At 44.6% G+C, this 10,960-nt stretch overlaps 1 protein-coding gene across 1 annotated transcript; it reads left to right on the top strand.

Annotated features, from left to right (window-relative positions):
* The first annotated feature begins 567 nt into the window (after positions 1-567).
* Positions 568-5,441, top strand: PEX26 (peroxisomal biogenesis factor 26). Its single transcript, XM_053977546.1, has 5 exons — positions 568-845; positions 1,180-1,320; positions 1,683-1,996; positions 2,684-2,830; positions 3,228-5,441. The coding sequence occupies exons 1-5, from the start codon at positions 655-657 to the stop codon at positions 3,329-3,331; spliced, it is 897 nt and encodes a 298-aa protein (XP_053833521.1). The 5' UTR covers positions 568-654; the 3' UTR covers positions 3,332-5,441.
* The last annotated feature ends 5,519 nt before the right edge of the window (positions 5,442-10,960 follow it).

Here is a 10,960-nt window from a genome sequence, read left to right as displayed (position 1 = left end):
GCAGAGCGGAGCGGCCCCGCTTTCCACCGCTAATGCCCGGAGAGTCACAGCACGGGTCAGCTGGAAGGGTCATTGCAATCAGGGTCATTGCAGAGCACATGGCACGGCAACGCATCCAGGCGATTCTGGATTATCTCCATAAAGGGAGACTCCACACCTTCTCTGGGCAACCTGTTTCAGTGCATGGTCACCGCCCATTAAAGAAGTTCTTTCCCCTGTCCAGGTGGAACTTCTCGTGCATCAGTTTCTGCCCGTTGCCTCTTGTCCTATTGCTTGGTACCACAGGGCAGAGCCTGCCTTTATCTTCTTAGCACCTCCCTTTGGGTTTTTATACACATTAAAGAGGTCCCCTCTCAGCCCTCTCTTCCCAAGGCGGAACAGACCCAGCTCCCTCAGCCTTTCCTGGTAAGAGATGCTCCAGCCCCCAGCCATCCCCTTGCCCCCCGCCCGGCCCGTCGATGCCCTCCTGCAGCAGTGACTACACGTCCCGGCGGCCCGCGGGGCCGGGGATGCTCCCCGGGGCGGCCCTTCCGCTGCCGGGCGGCTCCATCCCGCCTTTCCGGTGCCCGTCCGAGCGGAGCGGAGCGGAGCCGGGCCCCGGCGGGGGCAGTGGCGGCGCTGGAGCCCGAGGCTGAGCCGGAGCCGTGCGGGGCCATGCGGGGCGAGCCGCCCGCCTGGGCGCCGGGGCCGGCGGCCGCGCTGCTGGAGGAGGCGGCGGATCTGCTGGTGCTGCACCGCGACTTCGCCGCCGCCGTGCAGCGCTGCGAGGCGGGCTGCGACAGCCTGGGCCCCGGCCCCGGCCCCGGCCCCGGCCCCGGCCCCGGCCCCGGCCCCGGCCACGAGAGGTGCGGGCGTGCGGAGCTGCTCGGTGCCGCATCAGCGCCGGGCTGGCTTCGAACTTCAGGCCGTGCCTGCGCTGCTTTGGGGTTTCTTTTAAGCCCTGTCGATATGAACGTGTTTCATCTGTGCGTTTTTGAGGGAAGTGCGGCGTGCCCAGGAGCATTCCCTTCGTTCTTTCGGAGATACAGTCACAGTGCATATAGAGCAGTGCAAGTAGAGGGGAGGGAAGGGAAGCAGAGAACTGTGTGGTGCCTGGGCTGCACTGAAGCTCACTGGAAGGGATGCAAGGGGAAATCTGGTTGTAAGAAGCACTTATTTAGCTTGTCTGTTCCTTACCAGTTTTGCAGAAGTGAAATGCTCCCTTTGTGTTGTGGGGATTCAGGCGCTGGCCGAGATGAACCGGTGGAGAGAAGTTCTGTCTTGGGTCCTGCAGTACTACCACGTCCCTGAACATCTGCCTCCAAAAGTTCTGGAGCTGTGGTGAGTTTCTGTCTGTTGCTGTTGGATATACACACGGGGCTCGCGTTAGGTTTGACTGCAGGCCACGCTTGGGTATTATGTGATATTTCACTTTGTGTGGTGTGAGTGAGATCTGGGACAGGCCTGTTCTCTGTGTGCTGGAGCATGCCTGCAAGATTGCTTCACGGTGATTAAGTCTAAAAGGGGCGATGCTGAGACAGTAGCATCAATAGCCGCTCTGTTTTCTGCCTCAGAATTCTCTCTGTGCTTTGATGTTGACCCTGACTGATACCTCATGAGAGCTGCTTGTGGGCAGTAGCTGTCAGTGATGCCAGCTTCCACAAAGACTCGGGGTTTTCTCATACTTCTCCCTTGCATCTCAGTATCCTGCTGTACAGCAAAGTGGGAGAGCCGCAGGTGATGCTGGAGGTCGGCAGCAGCTGGCTGAGAGCCCACGCCAACCAGAGGCTCCCCGAGTTCGGGTCGCTGCTGGAGCTGTACCTGGCGCGGGTGCTGCTGCCGCTGGGGCGCTTCGAGGGCGCGGAGGAGCTGGTGCGGGGCTGTGCCGTGTTTGACAGCGAGCAGCAGCTGGAGCTCCTCGGCACCATCTGCGAGAGCCGCTGCCGCTGGATTCGGCGGGAAGAGACACGCTCGGCTGCTGAGGAGCAGCAAGACCCAGCCACAGAAACTCTTCTGGGTGGGCTTTCCCTCTGTTGTTTGTGCTCCTTTTTTACAGTTTCATGTCAAGTTGGTCCCTTACTGGCAAAGGGTAGCAAGTATTAACTACGTATTAAGAATATTGCCATGATAAACAGGCCACAAGGAAGTTCCGTTGTGTATCACAGCAGGAAATAAAAGACTTAGTGATACCTTTGCTGAGAATTGCAAAGCATATTTAGTCTCTGCCAACATCAGGAGATGACAATTAATGCCCAGGATTGAAAGCACTGTGGAGGTTTTGGGGTTTTTTTTTAAGAAAAAAAGACTAAAGCTACCTGGCAATCCTTTAAGGATATGTTTTGTTGGCTCTGTGTACAGTTTGCTTCATTTCCATTTACAGCTGAGTCCAAGTAGAACAATGCCTGTCTAACATTTAAAGTACTGCTTCTTCTCCAGAGCTGTAAATCATTTGATGTTTTCTCCCAGGACAGAAGCTGGCACTACTGTGGTATAAGATCATATTGTAGTAAAGTAGATGCCTAAAAAAGAGCTATAATGAAGTGTATTACAAAATTGTACTGTTTCTCTGTTGTATAAAAAACCAAACCCAACCCAACTCTCATGCAATCAGACTTCCAGTATCTTGTTTCTTATTGGCTCTGTCTGTGAGATTACTTTTTAAACTTTACTTTGCCCTAACAGCCTTTCTGTTCTTGTTTTCCAGGAGTGCTATCCCAAAAACTCCTGACCATGTTGACGTTGCTACGTAGAGCACTGAGGTCCATGTCAAACCACTTCTATTTACTTCCTTACAAGAAGATGCTCTTGGCTACATTTTTGCTGTACCTGGTGGTGGTGAGATTAGACCCAGGTACGGGATTAAGATTTCCAATTTTTAAAATTACATTATGGTTACGGAGAAGAAATGAGTTGCTTTTAATAAATCTGGTCTGTGTGAATGTCTCAGGGAGACAAAAAATCTGGGTGCCTAGGGACTCAATGTGTTTAATGTTTCCAGCTGAAGTGCATGCAGAAAGGTGAAGCTCCACAAATGCCAGATTTCTGCAAACTCTTTCCAGCAGCAAAGAGACTGTGAGAGGCAGGCAGAGCTGACCTAGACTCAGCCTTCTCCTCATTGAAGGAAGGAAGAGAACTAGGTTTTTATTAATTCTGTTTGGGGTTAGTTCTTTCTTAATATGTTTAGTGTATGCTAGTTTTACCTAGTTAGTTTTACCAAGTTAGTTTTACCTTTTTGTTCTGCTTTGCAGCTTCTCCCACATCCCTGCCATTCATTTACAAGCTGGTGCAGCTCTTCCGACAGGCTTGGGCAGCTGTGCTTTCTCCAATCCATAGGCCTCCAATTCGAGACTAAGTGTCTTCCTCCACTAAAAGTGTCACCTTGTCTTGGGCATGTTACCAGGCTCTTCAGGGGCTGCTCAAATCTGAGATGTGGACTCCTGGAATGTCTTCAGACAGGGAGTGGTGGTGTATGGATTTCGAAGCCACAGCAAGTATTCCTGACATTTTGCTTGGTCCTGTCCAACACTAGGGTACAGCCATCCATATCTACAACTGAATGAGAATCCTCCTTTTCAAACACTTTGGATGTGTCTCTTGAGTGAGGGTTGTGTAGGCAGTTACGAACTATGGAAGAAGTTCTCATCCTTGCAAAAGCTGAGCAGTTCTCTGAACAAGTGCAGTTCCTGGAGGACCAGTGATTAGGGGAATATTCTGTTTTCCCTGAAGACATCTGAAAAGCCCAGTTCCTGCAGCATGGGATTTAGGACAAGCACATGGAAGAAAAACACTGGAGAAATTAAAGCCTATTGCATTTTGAAAGCCATGTTTTCTCTTGTGACTGATGCCTCTTTGGACAGGCACACTGGATTTTAGTCATATTTAAGCCAGAAAGATGAGGAGTTGGGCCAAAAAGACTGTTGTGTTGTATCTACTCTTCTTAATGCAAATCCCAGCACTCAGTGCTTGCCTGATGCATAGTCATTCCTAGAAGCACTTGGTGGTGGTGGTAAGGAAATAAACTTATTTTTTTAAATTATATTCTATGTTATTGTCTAGCTGAACAACTGAAGTTGTGGCTTTGTTTTGCTCTTTCCCTACCTCTTGCTTTGTTTATGTAGATGTCAAAAAGTCTCTCTGTATATCTAGAATTGCTCCCCGAGCCCCAGTATCCAAAGTCCTGGGTTAGATGGGAGTCATTTAGCAGTGCTCTGTCATTCAGAACAAAAGTTTATTTTTGTTATAGGAGGGAGCACTGATTTACCAAAATACTGCTTTTAAACTGTTGTGTGCTGGAGGGGACAAGTTAAAGGTGAGAAGCCAGGGACAAATTAGCCTCTGTCCTCCCAGCACCTGTGCCAAAAGGGTGTAAACTCACTGACGTCAGCCCAAACTACAAAATGTTGTCAGAGCAGCCTTTTTGGTGGGACCACACCAAACCCATGAGAAGTAGCCAGTGAAGATCCCAGTGTGGTGTCTGACAGCAGTAGTGCCCTTTGTCTCTAGCAATAACCGTACTCCAGGGTGGTGGCTGTTGCTGTTTTCTTCACACAGGGCGTGTTGGTACCCTCAGACTGTGTGTGATCTGTTGCTTTGCTCCCCACTGGGACACTTGGCAAACAGTGTCATCTTCACTACTAAAAACAGTTGTCTGTTTCATCTCAAATTATCCCAAAAAGAGCTACACCCCAGCATTATTGTCAGACAAACTCAGGTTATTCATGAGTGTAATAATGACCTTTCCTAGTTGTGTCAAGAGATTTTAAAACCCAAACCAATCCCATAGCCTCCCCAAAATTTTTGTCTCTGCCAGGACTCTATGCCAGGTTAAGTAGCACATAGCTTTTCCATATAAAAAAGTAATTTCTTATATACTCTGCATACACAGGGAAGAGCAGCCTTTGATATTGATATTTCAGTTTATTACTGAAACCAACCCTTGATGTCCAATCAGATAGAATGAAACACAGAAGCTCTGTCTGGAGTTGAGCTCTTCCAAGAAATGACCAGGATCAGTTCTCTGCCCCCCTGCTTTGCAAGGCCTCTGGAGAAATCCTTGGTAAGCCAGTTAATGAAATGGCAAACTTCACTCTGAAGTCAGGCCAAATTCTTATCAGAGTGACTGTTAGGTCATGAACACTTCTTGCTGTAATCTTCTGGCATAATTTTTAGTTGGATGGCAGAGATGCTGTTTTGGAGGTTGCTTTGGATCAGTGGTTTCAGCAGGCCATACATAGATTTTAGGATGCTGTTAAGTGTCCTTTACTAGGACTTTTAACATTCAACTTTATTTTAAGTGTAGGTTGGTAACCTTGACTTTATCGGACTACTGCTGATTTAGAATGTATATTGTTTTTAATTCATCATGAGAAGGCAGAAATAAGCTATCAGGGTTTTTTTGCAATTAATACTAAAACTGCACTATCTAATTTTTATAATAAAGTGACTACTGATTTACCTCTGTAGAGTTGCTTGTTTGTGCTGTGATTTGAGTATATGAAAAAAAAGTGTTTATTGTATTGATACACTACAAAGTATATAAAAGTTTTCAAGAATTGTTTCACATTGTTTCATAGTTTCAGCGTATTTGAATTAAATAGAGAATGTCTTCAGTGTGAATCTGATGAGATCTAATCCACTGATGATGTTGCTAGAGTGTAAGTCTGCATTTTGGCATGGCCAAGACCAATACTACCAAGAATAAAGTATCTGGTATTCATCATTATTAGATTAATGTATCTTTATATTAGAACTAACTACAGTTCTGACCTTACTGTATTAGGGGAGAAAATTATGCAAATAAAAAGTAAAAATACATAGCACAGTTCTCTGTTTCAGGGATAATGCCTGAAAACCAGTATTTTTATCAATGTAGCAGTGTTAAACAGGTACTTAATTACTAGACTTTGGAAGTTCAGAAATCCTGAAATGAGATGCAGCTGGTTCTCCCAGCAGGTGGCAACAGACCAACAGAAAACAATTATACAGGGAACACAAGGAAAGTGTTTAAATCTTCATTCACTTACTGAGGAAGGTGTTAAAATGTGTGGGGAATGCAAAGACTTGCACTTCCCAAATTAAAAGCAAAAGAGGATTTTGTGTGATCACCTAAGAACTTACTAAGAGTTCACTGTTTTGTAAAATGGCGTAATAATGTTATAAAGTAATCCATGATTCTGACACTGTTGGCGAGTCATTAGGTAACCAGCCTGTAGGGAGGGAGTGATGTACATCCAGTAGAGGATAAAAAGCATTTAACTGTCCTTCATTTGCCTCTTGATGTATTTCAATCTCCAGCATATCGAGCTGTGGGAAGAAGGAGAAATCACATCCTGTTCAGGGTGATGGTGTTTGTCTTCCCAAGGCAGTGATGGAGCCCTGCAGTCCTGGTTGTAGCTGAACACCTGCCTGCCCATGGGAAGTGTGAATCCACTCCTTGGTTTGCTTTGCTTGTGTGCACAGCTTTTGCTTGGTGTGTTAAACTGTATCTCAATGCACTGGTTCTCTCTGACTCTCCTGATTTAGTGCTCAGTTGCCAGCTGGGGTTAAACCAGTACAACAGTACTTCTGCATTCTAGATTATTCAAAAATGGCATTTTCAGAGATGTGTCTATCTTTAATTAGAGAAAAAGGCTTTAGGTTTCATATGGCAGCTCACCATCTGCCCACAGAGGTTGAATGCCAGCATCCATCAAGATTACTTACTTTCCAAGGATCCAGGTCCAGGCCATATCTGCCTCATGTCTCTGTGGACTCCCACTGGCAGAGAAAATGCCACAAAGGACTGTTGCAAATAATTTAGTAATTCACAGACCTCTTTTAGATTTTGTTGCTGCTAGATCTGACACGTTGACTCAAAGAGGTTTTGGGTGGTAGACTTCTCAAAGTATTTGCTGTGAGACCTTTTCCTGATTCTCTGAAGCTGTGAGCATTAACATTTCAGATTGTCCAGAGCAGTAGAGCTTGTCTGGAATGTTACCACTTCCACTAGAAGAAGAACACTAGAGCAACCTATTCCTTCGTCTCAAAGCAATTATCTAACGGTTTTCTGAAGAACTCTGAGGGTCAGCTTAAGCAAAGCAGCAGATGGAAATTATCATGGATATTCTTAGTTAAAAAACAATTATGGCTCCAGAAATTATGTCTCTGTAGCTTTTCCCAGCCAAAATCAAAGAGTAATGATTTGCAGGTTTATGTAAAGAACAGCAAAATGAAGACTATACCTAAGTGAGTTTATAAAAACCAGCATGAACTAGCACTGTTAAAATGTAGGTGTTAAAGAAGGTACTTCCGTGCTGGTTGCCAGCAGTGGCAGAACAATCTATTAATATCATCATGACAAGAGTAGACTAACCTACATTTTAGGAATTGTCTATTTAATGTCTGCTGATTAAACATCATCATAAACAGTACATTTATAAAGTCTGGGGATACATGACACAGATTCAAGCAATTAAGCGTGTCTTCCTCTTTGTTACCTAGGGGTTGCAAGCATGAGGATTTCTCTGCTGAGAGAAGCTGCTGCTTTCCAGAGGTGAACTAGTGCAGAAAGAGCAAAGTGGTGGAGGCAACTGCACTAATTTGGTGTTAGAATGTTCCAGATCTGTCCTGCAATAAACACTGCAATAAGAATCAAATTTCTTTCTGCGTTTGGGCAGAGAAGTGAGAGTCTATACTGAAACCTGTCCCATACTGCTGACAGCCTGGATGACTGCACGTGGAAAGAGAAGTAATAGAAGTAAATTGAAATGTTAATAGAGAAGCCAGGAGATAATATAAAAGTGTTAGAAGAGCACACTTAAGAATGGTAATTATGTTTACTTTCCAGATCTCTATTTTTGTTTTTCTTCTTTCCTTCTCTTTTCCATTCATTTGCTCTCTTATGCCTTCTGTACTGGAATTTAGGTGTGATCTACAGAAGTGATGTCGCTATTGGACATGAAATGAGTACACAGAAGCTTGGTAAGTTCAAAAGAGAAAAAAAGAGAAAGTTTTATTCGAACATCTGGTGTTTATAGAATTCCAAAGGTGACCGTGGATTGGAGGATGGAATTGCCACCTCTCCAACCACACTGGTCCAAAGATCAATCAATCATTTCTCTCCGCCCACAGAGAAATATATAAACTATTCCATTTATACATGAAATAGTGTGGGAACTCTGACTCTCAAATATGTAAACATTATCAGAAGGCTAAAGAAGTTTTATGAGAACTTCAAAACTTTCAAAAGAGCTATAAAAGAAAACACTTTTAAGAATCAGGGCAACAATGTGTTGGCAGAACAGGGAACTGGGATGGTGTGTGCGTTGCAGGTGATGTAAAACCCTGAGGTGTGAGAAAGCACAGCGCACAACGTGTTACATGGCCACGCTCCAGATCAAGAAGCGTGCCAGCCCTGGCTGCACTGAGTTTGAAGCCGGGCTGTCTCCGAGCCCGGGCTCTGTGGGTGGATTTGCACGGGAGGGGTGGTGGAGGCAGCAGGGTGACCTCTTCCCGCAGCGCTGTGACGCTGAAGCGCAGCAGCAGGTGCCGGGGCCGGGCCCAGGGTGCCTCCTGCCCTGCAGCCCAGAGCCAGGCTCCGGCACAGACCTGCCACCAGTGATCCCAAAGGGAGGGAAGCACCTCTGGAGACACCATGGTAAGGGGGATGGGGGAACACGGGCACACGGGGACTGGGAGGGCCGTGGGCGAGGGAAGGCAGTGGGGACTGCTGTCGTTATCAGCAGGTTTTGCCACCGAACCCTGATCTCACACACCACTTACCACGTAAAAAAATGGGAAAGGAGTGCAGAAAAATCTCACTGAAGCATTACTGCATTAAGTTTCTTCAGAAAGTCCCTAACTAGTGGGATTATAAGATAAATTAGGTGTGGAGTCTCAGCTGTTTGGTACTTTCTGTTGTGACCACATTTTCTCAACACCAGTTCATTTTCATATGAGACAATTTTTTTTTTTAGAAATAAACCAAAAAAAAGTTATTTACCTTTGTGTCTGTTTCAAATTAATTTAGCCCCAATGGCTATACTGTCCATAGCTATACAGGGTATGCATGTGTGTTTCTGGAGTCCATGAATTCTTTTATATATGTATGCATTTGAGTGAAAAAATGCCCTTTGATTTTAAGTGCTGGGCATTTGTTATAAATTTGTAGAAATCTTTCAAAATGTGAAAAAAATCTTAGAATGTGAAAAAATCCATTTCACCTTGTACCCCAGTATATCTCTAGCACTGAGTCTAATTTTGGTGCAGAGGAAGAACTATGATACTTTCTGCCAGCTCATCTCACAGGCAAAATACTTCCACAGGCTTCCCAGACCTAGGGAAGTGAGAGTGTTTGTGGAACAGCTGGAAGACTAAAGTCTGCCTTTTGCAGTAAATCCTGGAGCCAGGTATTAGTTTGTTTTTTTTAAGAGTCAAAGCTGTCCCAAAGGTTTAGTTTCACAAAGGATCTGGTCCTTTCTACTGTTTCTTTATTAGACCTGTCCTGGGTCTACAGACGTTAGTGGTGGGATATGAAACATGAGTTTGGAATAGGCTCCAAATTAAAATATCACACAAAGATCAGTTTACTCTGACTGTGACGCTGAAGAAGGTCCACCCTCTTCCCTAGTGAAAGTCTGGCCTCTGTTTTAATGCTGTTCACTATGCAAAGTCAGAAACCTCTTTTTCACTGTCTTCTCTCTTTGGCAGAGTATTTCCAAATTCCAGAGTATTTCCTGCTGGGGAAGGAGAAGATGAAATGGCTCAAAATGCAGAGCTGAGATATAGTTTCAAACTAGTGCAGCTGAAAACCCTGTCTGAAATGTCTTCAACTACAGTCCTACATGAAGCTTTACAATATTAACTTCCTAAGGCAGCATTTACTTGTTCTATCTGTGAAAAAAACAGACCAATCCCTCTACAGGCCTGAAGAAGTGAGCAAAGCAGCTCTTTAGGTTTAACATACTGCTTGACTTGTAACTGTAGTTTTGCTTTAAAAGGTATTGTTTTTAAAAGCCAGCTGGCCTCATTGCTGTGTTTGAAAAGAAAAGAAACCTTTATTTTTCTTGCTGCCTGCCAGCCTCACAGATTCACACTGGGATTTGAAAGAAAAGGCAGGGGCCTGCCCTGTGGAAAGTCAGCATTAATTGAATTCTCTAAGCCCAAATGTGCCTTCGGTGTCTCCTGAATAATCCTCCAGATTGCAACACACTGACTTATGAAGCCCCATTGTCACTCATACAACTCAAGAGACTTTTGCACAACTCAGTTGACAAAAACAGGGCTGTGCAAGTACACTTGAGAGCATGTGCATTTGCAGAGTCAGCAAAAATGTTCAGCTTAGAAATGAGTACTGAATAGAAATCATTTATTTCATTGGATGAAAGACTTAAATTGAGCTTTCATGTTCATTTGAACTTCTGGCGATGACTAGCTGGGGCAGGGCTGACTTTTGAAATTCTAGTTGCTTCTGAAAAAAGGTCTTCACTTACGTTTCTTAAAACACGAATTTATGTCAATTTGTGAAGCAAACACTGCTCCAGAGATGTAGCTGGTGACACATTGTGACTGAAAATTTAGTTTTTGGGGAGGATACATTTAATTCTCAGATCACAGAATGATTTTGCTGGGTAAGCAGTTACAGAATTTAATTAAAAAAAAAAAAACAAAACAACAAAAAAACTGGTCAAATCTGATCGAACCACTGGTTATCTCTAAATGCAATATTACAAAACAAGAATGAGCAAGAACCATCCCCTGCCCTTAAAGCCAGGCCTGCTTCATAGCTGGGCATCTCAATTCTCCTTCCCTCTCCAAAGCCTGGCAGTGGTCAGTGAGCTGCTCACTGGAAAGCACTCTTGACAATGAGTTGTTTTCTGCATGGTGCCCAAGCATTGTCTGGAAAAATATTAACTGGCCTAAGCCAAAACGGTGCCAAATTTTTTGAATTATCAATCAGCACAGGAGATCACAGGCCAGTGTTCAGTACTATGACCTTTTTTTT

Source organism: Vidua macroura, chromosome 5, assembly GCF_024509145.1.
Source record: "Vidua macroura isolate BioBank_ID:100142 chromosome 5, ASM2450914v1, whole genome shotgun sequence".
Lineage (NCBI taxonomy): Eukaryota > Metazoa > Chordata > Aves > Passeriformes > Viduidae > Vidua > Vidua macroura.
Note: the sequence above shows the minus strand (reverse complement) of the source record. Positions and strands in the feature narration are given on the sequence as shown.